Below are 21,178 nucleotides of genomic sequence, written 5' to 3' on the forward strand. Positions count from 1 at the left end.
AAACTTCTGTTGTAGAAACTTTTGTTATAGAAAAGTAAGTCATCTTACCTTCACATTTGAAGAGTTTACTAATTAACAGTACTTCTTCGGAATGCTTATTTGATCCCAGGCTAGCTTCACTGATGAATGAGGGTTTTTTCCTGCTCTTACTATCTCAATATTTGATTGAATTTTAGGCCCTCTTTCAGAAAGGACATAAGCTCGTGTCTTTCAGTAAATGAGTTGTCCTGTTTATGTTTTCATTTCATGTTATCATTTTGCAGGGACATATTCTTTAATGAACATTAAGACAACCAAATTCTAAAAAGCATTTCTGATGAAAGCAGTAAGACTTTATTCTCCCCTCCCTCCATGTTGATGCTGCACTTAAGCAAAAAAACTAGCAGTATACTTCTAATACCTGCTAAGGGTGAAGACATATGCTACAACTGAGAAAGACAGCTTTCTTCTGTCAGGGGACAGTTCTTTTTTTTCTCTTCACCCTTGTGTATGCTTCCCCTTAATTCCAGCCACATGGTCCCACCCTCTCCTGGGCATTCACTCTCATGCTGTCAAGCTGGTTGCAGAGTCTGTTCAGTTCATTAACCTGGCAGAAAACATTATGCTTTTTGTTGTTGGTGGTTTTGCAAGAGCAATGTTCTCCTGTGTTACTGCACTCAACAGCTTGACAAAGGTTCTGACGTGCGCAAAGCTGGCACGAGGAGAGCACGGCACAGGAATGGGATGCGTGGCAGGGAGTAAGGGGGAACCTCCTTTTGGTGACAGCAAGCCACACTGCATCCGAGCTGTAGTTTCGTTTCTCTACAGCAAAGCCAGCAAAGATTAACCACTCTTGGATTGTCACCTTAGCAAGGCTTGACATTAGAGTAAGCCAGGAAGTCAATCTTAAACAGAAAACAAATTTTTCAGGCTTTTAGGATCCCATGTGAAGATGACAAAGTGTTTGAGAAGCTGGCATCAGGATAATGTGGCTTATATTTTTGCATATTTAGCTTAATCTTTCTTTAAGTAAATATTATATAATTACGTGAATTCCTTCTTCTAAGATTCTAAAATCAGTTGGTTATCTTTGCATATATCAACTTCTTTTTTTTAAAATCAATCAGTAGTAAGGCTGAAATTGAAATTACTTTTTTGGCTTATGCCATTTACTGTTCCTGCTGTAGCGTATATGGATAACCTCAAAGTTTATGGCTCTTCCTTTTCAGCCTTTATACACAGTCCCCTTCCCCAAGAGAAAAAAAAAAAGCTCTTTGGAAGTAACTAATGTAAGAAGAAAAAAACCTAATGCCTATCTTTTGCTTGATGATTGAAGAATAGTTGAAACTTGCAGGGCATGTTTTTCAGCTTGTAAAGATTAATGAAAGAAGGATACAGCATCTCTTTACAAAGAACTTTTTTCCCCAAGGGTTTAGTCCTGCTTTCAAGTTAAAATGCTGTAACAAGTTGAAGTATAAACCAGTTAACATCTTTTCTCCAGGGTGTATCAGGCAATAGTAGTGGGATAGCTTGGAAAATAAAATTATGTATTCAAGGAAATCATGACTAGTTTTGGCCCTTGTTAGGCTTCCCAGTATTTTTTGGTTGATCCTCTTGCACGAGTGTATGGATTGTTGAAGAGATCACCAGACGTAACTTCTGTAGATCAGGAGTATTCTTGGCAGCTCTTAGAAATATGATACTTTTGAGATTGTTTTTTTGCAGTATCTGTGTACAGAATAAATCCCATGCCTTTGCTTTGTTTCCAGTAAAAATTAACAAAATGTCAAAAACAATTTTGAGGAGAAGTTACATTGAAGCTTGAGCTTGGTGGTAGGCTGGCATTGGAAACAGCTTTTGCAGTGATGCACTAAATGTGTTCTGGAGGAAATTTTTAGGTTCAGGGGTCTGCTTGAAGGTTTTAATTTGCATTGCTTTATGTGGGAGCAGTGGTTTAGAACAGAATAGCAAGCTGAGTAGAACCTTTGGGTATATTTGCTGTCTGAGGAGTAGTAAGGTTTTTATACAGGTTTTGGAATTCTTTAAAATATATGTAAAAAATCGTGAATGGTTTGACTTTTTTTTTTCCTTCCCTGTAAAGCTTGTTTTGCATGTTTTATTAGTGGGGAAATAAGAGTAGAGAGAGACACCAATGTACAGGCATGTGCGTAGCTGCAGTACTATATAATACTGCAGATGAAGAAATGTTGACATAAGCATCAAAGTTTGTAAAGCTGGAATTCTAATCTCCAGGGATATTTACCTCAAATGCAACCCCTGCAGACTGTACAAAGTTAGAACTACTTGTATGTGAAATAAGCAGATTGCAATTGGGGTTGAATTTTTCTGTTCTCTGTTTTGGAAAATTGCCATTTGTATTACTTGTGTAGAAAATACTTTAATTTTGTAACTCTACGTGGCTCTTGAGGATTTGAGACAAAGGAAGATACACTGTGTGTGCTCACAATGTGAAATTCCTTAGAAGACAGGGTTCTTAATCCAGGTCTTGGATCATGTTCCAGACTTCTAACTCAAACCTGATTCTCCTTCTCTGGACTTTTTAAAGTGAATCCATGGTTGTTACCGATGCATACACATCACTTTTAGTTTACAGACAGTGTTTCAATTTGACTTTTCTAAAATTGTGTTCTGCACTTCTTCAGGGGAAACTTCATCATTTGGGTCCAGCCTAGGTAGCAGCACAAAAAAGCCTCGCCCCCCCACCCCCACCAGTGCTAGTTCAACTTTCAAGTGTAAAATGTTTGCTGACTTTTTTTATGTCTTACCGATCTCTCTCTGATGGTCGTTAATTTTTTTCCTGTGCTGTGCTTTCTTCACAAAATCATTATATAACTTCAATGGGCAGTCAAAACACTAGGCTTCTAATATGGAAAATGCAGTAAATGTTAGTCACTTGTCATCATCTGCTTGAACAGGTTTTTATGGGAATGGAGGTTTCTTATCAAGAAAAACTCAACAGCAGTATATAGCCAGAATTTGATTCTGGCCCTCTGAGCAAGATACCTTTATTTAAATAAAGTATTTTTTGTTTGGTTGAAATTAAAGAAAATTTATCAGGGCATTTCTTTAAAGTAGTTTTTAACTTGGCTTGGGAAAAAAATCAAAGCAGTGGATGCTTACAGAAAAACAGATCTGTTAAAAATTATTAGCTTTCTGTGTCTGTCAGAACAAACAGCTGACCTTACCCTTCTTCACAGCGAACCCTGAGGTCAGCAGGTATGCCTCCTGTTTTCTTGACCACACTATGCCAAACTACTGACTGTTGCTCTTTTTGTCAATATCATGCAGTGGTCCTCTAAAAACCAAAGCCTTTCTTGAAACAGAGGGTATACTTTCGCTGTACAGTGATGCAGTCAATGCAAAGATACTTTCGCAATCTCTAAATCAAAAGCCAGATAAGGAAGTTCAGAGCTAGCCCATGTGGCTACACTGATTAGTCTTTAACATGTGCCTGTCGTCTTGTTGTGGGCAGAGATGCACCCTTAGCCTGAGAAGGTTCTTTTTGTTACTATTAAAAAAACCCAACCCAAACCAAAGAAACAAACTTTGATATACCACTGTATTTTAACCTGATTAACTCTGTCATTACTGAGTGCATGGCATTTTCAACAAGGCCAATAATTTCCATCTCAGTTTTGTTCTTTTGTGGATCACTTTTGGATTATATTTACTATGACCTTCCATTCTGCTCTTTCATATCTGCTTCTAGAGTTGGGCTTTGTGTGGACAGAAGGTAGATACAGTGTATGCTGAAACTAGGAATATGCATAAACAGCATGCGACATGGTTTGTGTGTTGTGGATTGTTGGAATAGGTCTGTGCCAATTCATCAACAATAATTTGTGCTTATTAATATATTTGGATGCATTTAATTTCATTGGCAGTTAGCCTACTCCTTAAGTTATTAATTTGTGAAATCTGTTTTGAGGAAGGGTAAAAACTTGTAGGCAGCATATGGTGTGATATTGGGGCGAAAGGACGGCTGCGGGTGTGAATTTTATTTTGTCAGTTTAGTGGGAGTACCTCTTGTTCTTTAAAGATGCCATCTGCACAGGATTCTCACTCTAAGTCTTATGCTTCTCTGCAGATCATGCAAGATCTCACTGAGCTTTTAAGTTTGTCTGCTTTGGGGGAGGGCAAAGAGAATATTTTTATTCTGTGCCACCTTTTGAAGTATTTTATTTTGTATAAAGGCTTTTTTTCTTTGCCATCAAGTTGCCATATAAAAATACCTTGAAGGGTCCACAACTTAACTAGCTTTTAAAGGCTGGTTGTCATAATGCTCTGTATCGATCATTCAGTAGTTTTGGCAAACACAGTTCCTGTTCTTTGCTTACTGCTCTTCTTTTTTGACTTTGGGTGTCTTCTATCTGTTCTCCCTGACCTTTCTGCAATTATCAGATTAATCATTATTTTCATGCTCTGGTTCATAGGACTTTAATGTCTTGAACTTTGCTTTGTAGGGTGTGTGAGACAGGGCAGCTCTTACTTTGGTTATGTGGTTGCTTTAGGAGCTTCTCCATACCTTTATTCAACTTCTTTTAAGTTCATTCAGCTCTGTATATCTGAGCATACAACAAGCACCACAGTTCTAAGGGATCCGGCTTCATTGTTGGACTAAGGCATTTTGTGCAATGCATATACCTATATGTAGCATTTCATGTCATGTTTTCTGCTGTGCAGAAATAGGCGCCTTTTTGTTTCTCTGGCTCTTGATGTGACGTGTGCTTGGAGTGCATTGTGTTTTGTCTTCCTACTCCAGCTGATTGATCTTCATGTGTTACAGGGATCAGATAATCAAATCTATTACTAAGTATCAAAGCATTATGTGATTATTTCCAGTGCCGTATATAAAAGACATTTTCTTCTATTGCGTGTTCTGAAAATTTGAGATCCAGATCATATGTAGGCATTCCCCACTGTGTTCACTCACTGCTAAGAGATCCTGACAGAGACTGGATCAGGTTGAAGCGCAACAGACAAAATTTTTTCAGTGGGTCTTGATATGCCAAGATAGGAATTTAGAGAAGTTTGGTACAAGTTCTGCTGCAGAAATTAATGTCTCTTTCAGTCTTACTCACTTCAGCTGAGACAATCAAATTGAGAGAAATTACTGCAATGGATGATTATACGCTGTATAGCTTTCTGGTTTTGAGAACATGATGCATTAGTTTCTTCTTGAGACACCTCAGAGAGAAAAACAATTTTGTCTGCAGGTGGTCAGTAAAAATGCTGAAGATAAGAAATTACAGATATAAAAACTGACATTTTCCATACTCTTGAAGGAAAAAAAAAAAGCCTTTGTTTGCAGAGTGCTCACAAGTCCTTTTCCTGCTAGGTGACTTAGCAAAAAGTTCAAAACTAATCTTGCACATTGCAGAGATCCTCAGCTTTAGCTTGCGTTTCTCCTCCTGCCCCACATTTATTTTAAACTTAAGCTTGGCTATGGGAGACGGTAAATTCATATAGATGCCTATTACATTTATAAATATTTTTAAATCAGTTTTTAGGCGTGGATTTAACTGTCGCCTTAGTTTATGAAAAGGCCTTTCCCTGGCGCTGTTTTGTTTGTTTGTTTTTTTTAATTCAGGTTATTCTTTACGCTTATAATACAAGGCAGCCATTGCTTTAACAGGAAGAACAATTCAACTTCACATCCTGGCCAGGAAAAATTGCTCCTGGAGTATTTTTTTTTTTTTTTTTTATCCTACCTAGATGAAAGCCCAACCCTTGTGGACTTGTCACATGAAACTTTGTGTGGTTGTGTCAGGGTTGTTGTCATGCTCTGCAGCTACAAAACAGCAAAAGACATACTCTAATGTGAAGCATTTTAACTTGTATTCTGATCTGTTCCTTTTTACTATAATTGTCATCAATTTGGGGGCACACTGGCTAGATTTGGCCCACAGAAGGCTTCTGTGTAGCTGTTATCTTTTCCTCCTTGTTGGGAAGCATATGGGAAATAAAATAGCTCATGCTGTACCCACTCAGGTGCACAGAAGTTTCTCGTAGAGAAAACCAGTGATACCGCAGTATCTTGGACAAGTTGTCTCCTCCCTCATTTTAGGAGCTTTTGTAAAGCTATTGCTATTTGAAGTATTAAAAAAATTTATTCTAATTCAGAAGCTCTAATACTACTAGTAGAGGAGCTTATCTGTACATTTCATAGTGTATATGTATCTTCCATATTAATGTTGTTGCAGTTCTTAGCCTCTGCATTAATTTATTTACAGAGATGACACTGGAGCACTTCAGAATGCAAGCACATCAGGGGATATAGTAGGATTTCATCACTGAAGAGTTTTAAGAACAATTCAGGGAAACGTTTGTCAGGAATAATATAGGTAGCATTAATTCTATTTTGAAGTAGAGGGATAGACCAGGCAACATCTCAAGATCTTCTACAGCTATGTTTCCTGTGATTTTTAGTGGAAGATTCAATGCATTTTTCAGTGGTTTGGTCAAAAACACTCACTTTGTTTTGCTTTGGAATCATGTTTCTTAATTTAAATTCACAGGGAAGAAATACTTGCAGTCCCTTGTCTTGCTTGAAACAGCTTCTCTATTTACACAGACAATATGAAAAATTAACCTTAAGAGGTTTGTTTGTGTGTATTGCCAGATATTTTAGGAATGCTGACTCATTTTACCAGGCCGAGGGTGTGCACACATGAGCCAATTACCATCAAATCAGAAGGATGAGAACTTTAAAGGACATCAAGTACTCCTACCTAGTCTGTGTGCTTGGTCTTAACCCAAGCATACAGTTACTGCAAAGTGTATGACAGGCTGTAACCTCACAGCCTGGCTTACCATGCCCACACCATTAAAAGAGATCACTTGCCTCGTTTGAAGCATTTTAAGACTGGAAAAACAGAAATAAAAATAAGTATCAGTACTCTTCTGGAGAATCGGGGGCACACAGTGCTTGTACACCACTGAACTCAGGAAGTAACTACAGGTAAATGATATCATAGGGAGTGTGCCCTAAGGCAAAGAATGGGAGCTCCTCTGGGCTGTGAAATGGTTCATTTTGGCATCATTAGTTTGTGAATTGGTTCAAAGATGTACATATTTTAAGTACAGTATAGAGAGTACTTTCTGTGTCTAGCATACTGTGTATGCTTAGGAATCACTGTCTGGCTTGGGAGTTTTATTTCATCTGTGCAACAGTAATATGAAATGCTACACTTTTGTGTTTGATCATACTCTTGGTAGCTTGTTTGATCTGTCTGCTCCAAGGATGTCAATATGTGTCCAAGTAGCATGTGCAGAAAGGCCGATCTGTTGCTCTGAGGATGAATCTCCAGTAAAGCCTTTTTTGGTAGTCATTGCTTCGAGATACACATTTTTCTCCCAAATCTGGCAAAGTTAAGGGTAACCTTTCTTGAATCTCATCTCCATTTGCTGGTGATTAATTTCTGTATCATTACTAGAAATTCTTTATTTAAATAAGCTGTGAATACGTATCTCCTATGCTGAGGTTTTAGTCCAGTGTTGCTTAAATGTTTTGCGATTGCTTTTAATTGAAGGTACAGCATGATACAGGGACACTGCAGAGCTCCTCTAGAATTGATTTATAGCACTGCTGATAGCTGCACACTTAAATTTTCCTTGACACACCCTAGCAGGTATGACAAAGGAAATGAACTGAAATACCAGATCCAGGCGATCTCTTTGCATTATTCTGTGACTCTTTTTTGCATTACTAAAGTGAATGAATGATGTATTGAGCCACAAACGCAAAAGCTCATACACAGAATACCTATGTAGTCTAAAAATGGCATTGAGGATAGTTAGCAGCCCTGATTCTAGCAGCAGCTGTTACCTGTTCTCCATCCCTTCTTTAGTGGCAGCAGGGGAGTTAATTTTGGTTTCCAGAGCTGTGTGGTAGAAATAGGGATACAGGCATTAGGGCTATGGCTGTTTTCCTGCCCAGCCTGTGGCTTTTAGACAACTGCCTGCACTGGAAGTTTTTTACAGTAGAGGGGATACAAGGGCTGGCTGTCCCTGAGACTGACAGTTCCTGCATCCCTCCCTCATTCTGGCACCAGCCTTTTGTCCTGACCTGTGGTGAGCTGTGAGAACCTGCTCAAACATGTCAGAGACTCATCACTGTTTGCAAAGTGATGACTTCATCCCCTCAAGGTGAGGCTACTTTTTCTGTCAGACGGGCAAGGTGAACCATTTCACCGTGGAGTCAAGCAGATGCCAGCTCAGTGCAAAGGGAACATCCCTTTTGGCATCAGTGAGCTGTTAGAAGGGCTTAGCTGTTGTGTGAAAATGCCCTCACCTTCCCCTTCCCTGTCAAAGCTCGTTCCTGTGTTTTGTATCACACTGTAATATTAATCTGGATGTGTGAACAGTCATGGGATGAAAAAGGGGAAGGGGTGTTACATGCCTCTTCTGAGTCAGGGTCAATGAACTGGGCCATTCCTGATGGCTGACAGAGCTGCTTTTGGAAGCACTCCAACAGCTGGGAGTCCCAAGCTCCCTTGTTGCAATGTTTTCTAACTGTGAGACAATTATTTTTAATATCTAATTAAATTTCACTTCTTGTGAGCTCAGTCTTTTTTTATTATAGCTTTGGTAGGCCACAAGAGTTAATTACAGTCCTCTTTGCAGTGGCCTGTAACATACTTGAAAATTGTCAGCCTGGCTGTTCCTCCATCAGCACTATCTTTTTTAATTAATTAACTCAACCAGTGGGTTCTTCAGTTGTTTCTCCAGTCTCAAATACTAATTTCATGCAAATTTTCGCTCATGTTCTTGACTTCTCCCCAGTTTGCATAGATCTTTTTTAAAATGGGTGCTCAAATCCAGACATCATCCAGCTGAGGTTTTCCTGTCACCAAGGCAGAATAATTAACTCCCAGGCCTTCTCATATTCCTGTTAAGTTTCAAAGTGCTGTTTGTCTCAGAACTACAGCAGAGTATTAAGTCATTTAGGGTGAGTTGCTATAGCCATTGCTCCTTATTTTGTGTTTGTCCACTTAATTTTTCTTGTTTCCTACTTCACAATTGCTTTTATTGACTTTAATTGATTTCAGATAGTTTCTCCCATTTAACAAGTTGCTCTTGAATTATTGTTCTGTCTTCTAATTATGTCTGCACTATCTTGATGTAGTTTGTCCCTTATGTAAGTATATATTATGTGATGTCACTGAAACTATTGAATAAAAATAGTGAATGCAGTCGATTCCCCGGTAAGGAAGAGGGGTGGTGACAAACTAAATGCTGGAAAAGCATTATTGGTGTCTTGATCCACACTAAGTCAATGCAAATTCAGCTTAGGCTCAGAGCAGCGTGAATGTGTACAGTGTCAGTGTGGGTCTGTAAACAGTATGAACATGTTCATATGGCACTGTGCCCAAGGTAATGAGCCTTCCAAGAAGTACCGGGGAATGCAGTGCAGAGGCACTAAACCTAGTTGCATAAAGAACATAACCACATTTACTTGGTCTGGACTACTTAATCTTGCCTCTACAGAGCCAGTGCTGTTGTTTTTACTTTGTGGTGTGGATGAACTAGATCATCCTCATAGACATGCTAGAAAATACGTTCATCTCTTCTGCTGAACAGATGCTACAAATATCACCGTGCATATATTTAATGTGGGTAGGTTGTTACTTACTGGTAACTTTTCATGGGTTTTTTGGATATTTTTAAGGGAGAAAAAGAGTAAAACCAATGACTTTTGAATGGCAATCCCAACACAACATAAAAAGGGATAAATCTGGAAAGTCTCCTGTGAATGTTGAGGTCACTCCAGAACTGCCCAGTTGCCCACAAATATGCTGGAAATTACCAAAGGACGGACTTTGAGTTGTCATGTGAACCTGAATGAAGTACTTGAGCATGCATTTAAGTGTTGCGTTTAAGTCCTAACACTTAATGTGAAGTTATTCTTACAGACAGCAAAACTGGGAAGTGGGAACTGACATGTTCTGGTTTTTTTGGACCACTTGATAATCTGAAAGGTGGGGAATTGACTCTCTTTTTCTAAAAGCAAACCCACCCTTGGCCAGTAATGAGTACATTAAGAAAAATAAGTAAATAGCAGAGCATCTAGTTAAGGTCACAGCTTGCATTCAGTGCATGGGATATATTTCCTGGTCTTTTTGAGTTGTCAGTTACTCAGCTATAGAGCAAATTGTGTCTGGACCAACCATCTGACCAACCCATCTTTGCCTCTGGTGAAGTTGTGTTAATAGGTAAACAGATCAGTAATGAGGATGAATTCTATTTACTTTGTACAGCAGTGACATATCGAAACTGAGAACTTTCTGAGTTTGGGCAATTCTTCCATCTAAATAGTCTTTGTCTTCTGGTGCTGGTGATACATACAAGGAGGAATACTGACTATTTTCTGTTTCTTTCAACAGTTAATGATTTTGCTATACATGTGCCATTCATGGCATATACGTCTTTCTTCCAGTGTACCATCTTTTGTAGCTGGACTCCATGATTTTGAACTGGAAATAAACTCAAGGATGGTTTCCTTTTGTACACATTAGCAAACTTTTTTTCTATTGAGCAATCTGTTATTTCAATGGTAATGGAAAAAATGCAGTGATCCGGAATCCTTTAGCCAGAAATTGGAAGGTTAAAGATGGGTTTTCATTTAGAATGCAAATATTGCTTTTTCCTAAGATACATTTTTTTTTTTTTTTCTTCCAGAAAGCCTTTTCTGATGTATTGCCTTTCTGTCTGGGTAGGGGTGGGTAAACTTGTAGTTCATGGTGCAATGCATAATGCAGTGTGTCTAAAATAGTCCTGTAATTTATTTTCTCTCTATTAACAGGAGTTGTTCTTCATAGTCGTATACTGACTGGTTCCGTTTTCAGTGTCTTCCATATTTTAAATTAGTTTTCTTATGCACCTTGCTTCTTATGTTAGAGGTTTGGGGGGGGGGGGGGGGCGGGCAGAGGGAACCATGCCAACACTAGGTCAGTATGTGTAAGGAAAAAAACCCCACCTCATTCTTCTTGTGTGTTTAGGTAGGGTAAGCAGTGGCAAAAAAGACAGATAAGTTTACTTTCTGTTCTGATCCCAGTACTCTACAGAATGGACTTAACGTACGGTTCCCCCAAATTATGTGTGCACAGGTCAGATATTTAAACTAAAGAATGTGTCCTCCAACTGCACTGGAGTGCCTGTGTGCATCTATTAGGGCTTCTGGATGTAAGGGGCTGGCTTTTTATTTTACTCCTGTCAGTGCCAAATGAAAATATTTGTTTATAATTAAAACAGGAGGAAGAAATCCAGACTTGTATAACAATATTATCTAAATACCATGTATGCTGTCATCCTTCCAAAACTGCAGGATTCAATGTGACCTATGAATCCTGATGCAGGCACATATATACATGATATTTAATAGTTATTTTTAGATAATGGAATAATATAATATAGGAAAATAGTTATATTAATATATAGACTATAACATATATAGAAAATTTGAAAACATGTATCACAAATCTCTAAGTTAAGAAATACTGCTTTAGAACTCTCTTCTGAGTTGCGATTTAAAAGACTTCGCATAAAAGTCAGGTAGAGCAGAAGACTGAGTGAAGTTCTCCAGGTTGTGCCTCTTGGTGGTTGAATAGCTTGAGGGGGCTGGGAGAGTGGGTGGGTGGTGGTAGCGGTCTAGCTCAAGAAAGGTGGTTTGTTTCAGGAGGGATTTACAGTGATTCAAAATGAGCAATGACTAACCTGGCAACCTTGAATAACTGGAGCAAAGGAGCCAAGCCAGAAAAATAAACACAGGGGAGCTTCAGCACATTTTTACCTGGTTCAGCAGTAGCCCAAAGAGGAAAGATTATTGCCCTGAGCATTCATCTTAATTTCTTTGATCTGTCATGTAATCCCTTGCTAACTGTTTCTGTCAAAAATACTCTGTTCAAAAAAGATTTACCGATTAACCAATCTGAATCAATGAATCCGTTTGGAGAGCACTTATTCAAGCAGTTGCCACAACCTATCTGCTGGGGATCCTTAAGTACCCAGGAAAAGGGTGGTAATAAGCAGTCTAGTTTGTAACCTCCTTATGCTGATCAGCTGCAGGACAGAGCGGGATGTGTTTGGTGAGGAAGAGCCCATGGTGACTTGGGAAGGTGGTTCCAGTGGGAAGTCGAGGTGATAAGCCTGTTAGATGAGAAAGGGTCAGGGCAAGGAGGAGATGCAATGGCAAGAAGCCTGGAGCTGCAGCCTTAATGTCCCTGGTCTTGCTGCTCAGCACTGCTCAAAGGGGGTGGTCTCATCATCTTTGTGGTGTTCTTTAATGTTTTGGGGTTTGCTCTTGTTACAGGAGCTCCTAGAACATTTTTGTGGTTCGTTCATTATTTTTATATATCTGGATCTTGCCACATCTTTTTCATTCGACTGAATTGGTTTAGTCTAGTCTTCCAAAGCCACATATTCATTTTCCTCTCCTAGTACCTTTTCTGTTTAGTGAGAGTTTTTTCTGTAGCTTGGCGATTACATAAAACTGAGAAAGGTTCTGTGTAGAGATGCACAGTGTTTTCAAGCTTAACCTCGTGTAAATGTCTGTTGTCTTGCTCGCAACTCAGCAGTTTATAACTGCTCAGCATCTTCAGTGGTTCATATTATTTTAGCATTATGTGTTTTCTTTATCAAATTCCTTCTGCATTTGAATCTCCTAAATTTTTACCCTTTTTAGAAATCCTTTTGGATTGAGAGAACAGTTTTGCCATTGTGCAGGCTTTTTCTTGAACATAAGATATGTTAACCAACACTGCAGTAGCTTACTCCTATTGTAAGTATTTGGCAGGCCCACTATTAACTGATTTTTTTTTTTTTTTTTTTTTTTCTGGGGGTGGTGGTGTCAAGAGTGTACCATATCTGACAAAGATGACTATTGATTTACTGAAGGAACTCTGTTCAGGGTTTAATGTCAGTGTCTGTTGAAGTGTCCTCTCACCAGCCGTAAGACTGCAAATCCACCTATGACTGTCTAAGAGGCTCACCACAAAGCTGAAAGTTCTCCCGCGTTGTTGTTGCTATGTTCTTAGACCTGGGGTCATGAGAGACCACCTTCATTCCATTTGAACAGCAAATTGTGTGCAAGTATGTAACTTGCCACAAAATCATTGCTGTGTGGCTCTAGCCTTTAACTTGCTTCTAGGCAGAGCGTATTCATTTCAGGGTTGTTTTTAGTAGGTTTTGACCGTACTCTGAATTCTATAGAAACTTCAAAGTTTGTACTTGCAGAACTTTTTTGCTTAAATTCTTTTCTCAAACTCACTACGCCTTCCTGAAGGGGTACTACTGATGTGGCCTAAAACCCAACAGAATATTATGTGGTCATTTTTATTAACTCCTGAAAATTAACTCTTGGAATATATGTGAAAGGAGTGGGGAAATCCCCAAACATTTAATACACTTCTATATATGTTCCTCTAACAGGCACTGGAACAAAAGCCCATAGCAAAGGCCTCCTGGTTGCTGCAGGCTTCCTCCTGGCAAAGCATTACAGTGTAGTTGCTGACAGGTGTTTCAGTTCAGCCGTGTCCCAGGTCACATAAATGTTCTCCATCCTTCTGTGTTCTTCATCAAAGCCGCTTGGGGTCTGTGTTATTTTTGAATATTTTTTAATATTATTTTTGCAGTGTTTAAAAACCAGCCAACCAAAACTGCCAGTTTCTGTCCTGATACCTTTCTGCAATATGAAGAAGGCATAATACCTAAATACGGTAGCTTATTACTGAAGGAATAAATTCATACTTGTGCCTTGTATCTTAGAAGTGGTGGAAAAAGTAGAAGACGTGTTGGCAGAACTCAGGTGAATTTCAAGATAATGTGAGAATTTTATGTCAAAATTTTCCTATTAAAATATGAACTTCACGTGGTCAAACTGTTTGCTTGTGCCCTTTAGGAATAAACAAAAGAAAAGAAATTCATTCTTCGCAAATTCTAAAGCAAAGCTATAAAACTGTTTTAATTTAAAGAATACAACTTACACCTTTTTGGAAACTCAGCTTTTGCTCAAACACCTTTTCTTTTTTTCTTTTCCTCCCTGCACGGTGTGCTGCCCCCCCCCCCCCAATTAGTTTTTTCTTTTGTGGTAGATTGCATGCTCTGTGTTTGGTGGAGGTAGAGACATTGAATTGCTAAGTTAGTTTTTAAGATCATGTGGTAGAAATGTTTTCATTTAACCTGGCTGTGGCAAAAGTTTTATGTAGGTTTTTCTTAAACTGTTGTCAAAATAATTTAATACCTGAGTGTGTCATCTGTAAGTTTGTTTGTAAAAAAAGTTAAGAAAAAAACCTTTTCTAATACATTCAACTCAGTATTCCTGCTTCTGCAGTTACCTGTGGGTTTCATGCAGCCACTGAGAAAGGATGCTGCAGCTGAAGTGGTGTGGAATAAATTCACCAAAACCACATGGTTATTTTTGTTGATAACTCACGTGATCGCTAGTGTCACCAAATGTTGTGCATTTTCCTGTGTAGACTTGTAATTTCACGTATCTGCATACTGCTGTTTTCTGAAATAAGGGGGGGTTTTATTGTTATTTCAAAAGGGATTATCTTTTGAGAATAATTGCTGTCACTAACCCCATTAGCAAAACTATGCTTCTTCTGGCATGCAAGCGGAACAACAGTAGTGTGTTGGTCTGGCTGGGGCGAGTGTTTGTAACAGATACATTGTGGTAATGTGTGCTGTGGTCTGCACCTGAAACTTGAGAGTTGAGAGAGAGTTTGGTTTTAGTTTTAGGTGTGAAGAAGTAGGGCAGTTCTCCCTTGAAATACATATTCAAAAAGATGCTCTTAAATGATGTTGTAATTCCTATTGTATAAACATAGAATGAAACCCCAAAATTGTTCTAGAAATCTTCATTGCCATGCTACATTGTTTGTTTCCAAGGGTTATGCTGAACTCTATTTAAATACTTCAGTGAACACTTCCTCAGCTTGCGCTGACTTCTGATACTGTCTGATGGAGCTTCAGAGAAACATCAACACCAGATGAGGAACTGGGAGGGCTGGGGCTAGGGGACAAAAAATTGTCTAAGTTGTTGCCAACCTGTGCTTAATCTAAAAAGGATCTCAAGCTGGCTATGCTGTAGTGCATCTGAATTATTTCCTCATTGTCTCACAACGTTGCATTATATAGTGACCTATGTTCTTGCTTCCAGAACCTTCATTCAAATAAATCACAAGGTTTCTGTGTGGTAATATTTGTTCAGACTGGTTTGTCTGCTGTCTTTCCTATCCCAGCACAAAGCCTAGGTTTAGAGACAAACAACCTCTTCCAGAAGAGCAAGATAGGCACCTGGTTGGTTTTTCTGTATTTTGTATTCATGTGTGGTCCTCTCATTTCCCCGCTTCCCCACCTTTAATAGCTGTACAGTTGCATTTCACAGAGAAGTGGAATTGCCTTATCTTGTTTTGGTTTTTTCATCTTGCCTGCGTGGGTGGACTTGCAGAACCAGTGTTCTAGATCTCCCTGCATCACAACAAGCGTTGTTGCCCAGTATTGCAGATCTATTACTTTGACTATTTGAAAAACCAAAACCCGTTACTGGAAGAAGATTGAAGAACTGAAGCTGACAAAGGTAAGCCAGCTGCTTAGAACCTAGTTTTGAGACCAAATGTAAAAAGAATTTCCCAGATGGGTTTACCTGTGCTCAAGGCATTGCAGAAGTAGATTTCTTGCTGCTTTGCTTACACCCTGCCAGTCTAGCATGCGACAGAATGAGAATGGTGGTCGTATACCATGCATGATGATTAAAGGGTATTTTCTTTTTTATGATTATACTGTACCTGACAATTTTGTCTTGACAACAACATTAATTTATTCCAATATTTACATTTACATCAGCAAGGTTCAGAAGTAAACAAGTATTTTTCTCCTAACTACACTTAACACAAGAGCACACATCTGTGTATAGAATATATTAAGAATCTTGGTGGTTGCTCTTACTCATTTCAGAAACCATTCATAAGAAACAGAAATAAAGATAACACTATGAAGCACAGCAGAAGTCTGCAAAGTACCACAGCTTTATTACTAGAGGTTGGATCCTGTTGGCAATCCTTAGACAGTTAGCCCACTCCTCTGTACAAATACTGTGCACTGAATAGATGCTAGCAGAGACAACTGTTGATGCTAGCAAAAGTGGACTGCTGTATTTGAGGTTTTGGCACATTATTGTTCTGTTAATTTATGACCCACATGTTGCAATGCTGACTATTCCAGTTAAACATTGCCAGGCATTGTTAATGGGGAGGGAATAGGTGTGGCAGACACAAGCCTTTTACATTCTTAATATTTTATTGACCAGAATGCTGTATAGGCTTTAATTTTTAGCTGTTTTTCTTTCCAACAAAACTATTCCCCACCCCCCTAAAAGTTAAGCACAAGAGGATGTGTTGTTCTGAGTTCTGTCAGCTCTTTAGTTTATGTACACCAAATTTTGATGTTTTCCAAGATGCTGCAGTTAGTTACACAGTACCTTAGCTGGAGTTCAGTGCATCATACCCATTTCATTTCAAATGTCAGTTTAAGAGACAGTATAGCAGCTGCAGTCATTGCTCCCTGAAGAATAAGAATGATGTATGCTCCTTTATGTTTTTCCCTTTTCAGCCAAGTAAGTTCTCATGTTTTGCTACATTCACCATTTTCTGATTTTTATTAGGGTTTGGAGTATTCACGTTTCAGCTTTGTCTGTTTTGCAGGTTACTTTGTCTTGGGTCATTCAAGTGAAGTCATAGTGTATGAAGCACTCCATTTAGACCCATGAAAAACTGACACCAAAGGACCAAGCAAGTAGAGTAAACCAAGAGAGCCTTCCAAGTTTGATGCCTGTAACTAGTCTTCTGGTGGCAACTTTGAGGAAGATTTGATTCTTGTGGTCACAGGGAAAGAAGGTCCAGCCACAGGCATGTAATAAGTGATGCTTAATAAATGATTCCAAAAAGCTGCCTTTATGTGTTTGCTTTTACTTGTGATTGCTCAATTAGATATCGAAAAGAAAAGTGATAGGATGAGTCTCTAGATGTACTACCGGTTTTCCGCTAGTCTTCTGCACTGTGCAGGCTGACTGAATTCTGGCGCTAACCAGAGGGACTGAGTTTTCTGGGGAGAAATAGGGAGAGACTCTTCTGCTTCTCAAAATACCCTGGTGCATCTCAGGCATGTCCAGAGAGCCTTACAGGCTTCTGTTTGCACAGTCTGTGATTTAAATAAAACCAGTAAGTTTAAAATGGAAAACACAGGGGAGAGGTAGGCAGGAGGTACCGACCAAACATTTCTCGACTTGCACAGCATGAACACCTTTTTGTTGTGACATTGTTTGCAGAGACATGTAGTCTGGGGATTGAAATAGGATTGTGTACAACGTTGAAGCATCACACCGTATTTCAAGCTGCTACAACAAATTAACTATTTAACACTTTGCTAATGTTGTGCGTACACTTGTTGCCTCCCAGCATGAAAATAAAGCAAATAATTGCAGCAAGCTTTCTGCCCAGTAGAAGTTACTGTAATACAGTGAGAAACTTTGTCCCACACTTGAGTAAACAGAAGCAACAGGAAGCTGTTGGAAGGAGGGCAGTGTTGAATTAGATACAGGAAAAAAAATTTGAGGGCTCTGTGTCCATCGCCGACAGCTCACTATGCAGTTCAAGCTGATGTAGTGCCGTTTCTCTCTGGTAACGTAGCAACTGGACCACACCTCCTCCTGCTGAAAGATGCTAAAGAGCCCTTTGAGCACTATCTGGTGTACTGCAAGGGAACTGCACCATTTTTAATTACCATGGCATTGCCAGCTGATACTTTTTTTTTTCTCCCATGGAATGGCAAGGAAATTCTTCGTTCTGTCAAGTAATCCTGTTTTTTCCATTCATCGTTTGTGTAGTAATCCCATTATATTGCAGAAGAGGACTATGTTAATTTTAAATTAATACCAGAATTGTATCCATCAGTGCATTTTATCTTGTTTTAAAGTAAGTTTTTGATTAAAAATAAGCATTCTTGTCCACCTGATGCTCTTCTCATTTAGCACTCCTGTATGGTGGTATTATGTTAACATTTTGGAAGAATACTCAAGGATTTGAGCATGTTTTTCTTCTCACTTAGACTTTGCAAATGACTGAAAAGCTTTCCCCACTCCTAACCTCTCTTCTGTTGTGCAACAAAAGAGCTTTCCTTTAAGCATCTTGGTTTCCAAGCACAAGAAATCGTCTCTGGGCATTACTGAACGTTTGACTTAAGGTGTGATGAATCCTCTTATGCCAAGTTCAATTTTTTTTTTTTATGTATACTGTAGATTAATGTTTAACTTAGCTAAAACAACTGTGCAACTAGTATTGTTCAGAGTTTCTCTTTTAAGGTGGTTTTGTTCGGATCTTGGGTTTTATGCAAAAAAAAGGATATGCTAAGTCTGCATTGGATGTTACAGCCTGACTTTGTTTTGTCAAGGCTGTTTCCTTTGCTGCCTGTCTTAGAAAGATGATTGTTGCATTATAACAGTACAAAATCCTTATTCTGGCTTCGTGACCTGCATGAGGGAAAGCCTTTTAAGCTATCTGAAAACTTACTTATTGATTTATTCAAATGTGTTGGTTTCTTACTGTAGTGACATACCAGTTGTTGTCATTGCACTTTGGTATCAGCTTGGGGAGGGGGCATGTTTTGGTGACATATGGCAAAGCAGCCATTGCAAAATAATGCTATTGGTATTGCTGTACTTTGAGGTTTCCTTTTTTTTTTTTTTCCTGAGAATTTAAAATACAAATCCTAGCATAGTTCAGCAAGCTTGTGGCAGCTTGTGACTTAAGTACATCAAAACCAATAGCCTACCTAAAACAATGTAAAACTGTGTACTTGGAGCGGTGCATATACAGTAAATCTGTGGCGATATTGTGAAAACTATATAAAAATGCAAATATACCATTTTGTTAACTTGATAATGCTTACGCATCCCTTCCCCCTTCTGTCTTTATAGGTCTACGAGGGCTAATCAATCTTGGGAACACATGTTTTATGAACTGTATTGTCCAGGCACTTACCCACACTCCACTGCTGCGAGATTTCTTCCTCTCCGACAGGCACAAATGTGAAATGCAAAGCCCCAGCTCATGTCTGGTCTGTGAAATGTCTACGCTTTTTCAGGAGGTGAGTGCTGTTTGCCACAATAGCATCGCCTTTCCACAGATGTTGGCTGTTCCTTACCCCAAAAGGGATTGTGTTCCATTTGCAAATATAAAGGGAATGTAAATTATGTTTCCCCTCAAGGTGTGGCAAAACAGAGCAGTAAAGATTGGGTGAGACCCTACTGTCAAAAATACCCAACTGCTAAAAAAGGAACTATTGGCCTTTTAAGTCCTATTCATAAGTCACCCTTGTTTAGGCAAATCTGGTATTGGAAATAATTACAGTGCTGCCTGCTCTTCTGAGACTGATCTGCAAATCTTTAGTCTTAAAGCTGAATGTGTACTTTAATTAAAGGTGCAAGTTGTAACTGGAAAATATGTCACAGGCTCTTTGGGTGATAATGGGAGTGAGAGTAAAGTAATAGTATATAGCCTGTGGTTTAAGGCACTGGATTATGTAGGTCTGTATAAATATTTTAAAGATCTTGGTTCAACGCTTTCTAACAGGTAGAAACATCTTCACTATCATCTCTTATGTGGAAACCCATTAATGGCCCAGAGGATGTAGAAAAGTGAATGTGTTGGTACAGTTTGTACCTTCCATGTATGAGCTACTGTTATTTCCCTTTCTCACTCAGGTGACTGGCTTTGTAATGTGTCTTTCTCTGTAGGTCTAGTCTGTGCTGTATGAGACAGGCACAGTCTTTTCCTTAATAAATAGTCAAAGAGCGTTATTAACTACTTTAGTTGCGCATCACCAATGTAAGGACTATGGCTAGACATGGGCTTCTAGTTTTAAGATGAGTCTTTAAAAACAAACAAATCCAGCTCTGTGCCTTTCCCTGTGATAGATCTGCTTTCTTGATAAGTAAAAAAAAAACAAACCACACAACAAAAAACCCCCCAAAAACCCAAACGAAACCCCCCAATAAAGCTGTAGTACATGCTGTCACAGAGCATTTAAGATAGCTGGAGATGTTTGTACACAGAGCATGTCTTTTGTGTAGATGCTGTTATGGAAGTTCATTCAAACTGAGACCAACCTAAAATAGCTTTACCTTTATCTCGTGATTTTCAATTTGATTTTACTTCTGTGCCTTTTTCACCAGACATGAGTCTTTTTGGTCATTGCAGGTAAATGAAACATATATGGAAGGTAAAGTCCCCCATTCCAGTACAAAGTTGTTTTCTGCTCATACTTGACACTCATGTGAATTTGCAACCTTTCATGCTGCTGATCAGTCCTTAGTTGTATGTTATACTTCTTATTTTTTTATTTATTTTTCGGTTATTTCTATGTCTGTCAGGAAAGGAGGTAAAAACAAAAGGCAGGCATACCAATAGGTAGCAGCTGCAGGATTATTGAAACCAGATGTGCAGTTAAATGGGGAAATACCACTCTGCCTAGATAAAAAAAAAATCAGCCATGGTATAGAAATGCCAGCTTCTGTACACTGTTAATATAGAAACCTATTTGCTTATTTTAAAAAAAGGTACTGTTATAATCTTGATATCCTTTCATCAATTTGTGGTATAAAGTCTCATTCTGATGAGTATCATCACATTCTGTTTGCACACATGCATTTTTAAAAAAAATCCCTTGGGAAAGGGGAAATGAGTATTACATTACAGATTGAGGGGCTGGAGGAAAGATCAAGACTGTCTAGGTAATGCTTTTTATTTCCATTTTTGTATGTGGAGCCCTGTTGATAGCCTAGGATGCCTTTTGCTAGACTATATACAAGCATGTAACAAAGAACAGGCTGTTATCCAAAATGGGGCTTAAATGCAGCATTCACATTAGTTTCAATTGTAATCAAGTTTAACTTCACACATAACTTTGGGAATCTCAGCCTTCATTTTCCCCAATCAAAATTCAAAAATGAGGGTATGTGAATGAGGGAAGAGCCATATCTGTGATATCAGACTGCGAAGGTAGCAGTACAGTAGTCTCTGTCCTTATTTCACATTGAAATACTGCAGCTATGTGCTGTGGGAGGACAACAAAAAGTGACTCAACCACCTTGGAAGTAAAACTAGCACTTAGTCCTCCACAA

The 21,178-nt window shown here is 38.8% G+C and overlaps 1 protein-coding gene across 5 annotated transcripts in view; it reads left to right on the top strand.

Annotated features, from left to right (window-relative positions):
* The window catches only part of USP22 (ubiquitin specific peptidase 22), a 112,587-nt gene that overhangs the window by 65,619 nt on the left and 25,790 nt on the right, over nucleotides 1-21,178 (top strand). For all 5 annotated transcript variants that reach the window (XM_069810376.1, XM_069810373.1, XM_069810371.1 and 2 more), the window contains one exon: nucleotides 18,974-19,143. In XM_069810376.1, the coding sequence (XP_069666477.1) occupies nucleotides 18,974-19,143 (170 nt within the window). The remainder of the gene's footprint in view (nucleotides 1-18,973; nucleotides 19,144-21,178) is intronic.

The sequence above is a fragment of the Haliaeetus albicilla genome, chromosome 22 (genome assembly GCF_947461875.1).
Source record: "Haliaeetus albicilla chromosome 22, bHalAlb1.1, whole genome shotgun sequence".
Classification (NCBI taxonomy): Eukaryota; Metazoa; Chordata; class Aves; order Accipitriformes; family Accipitridae; genus Haliaeetus; species Haliaeetus albicilla.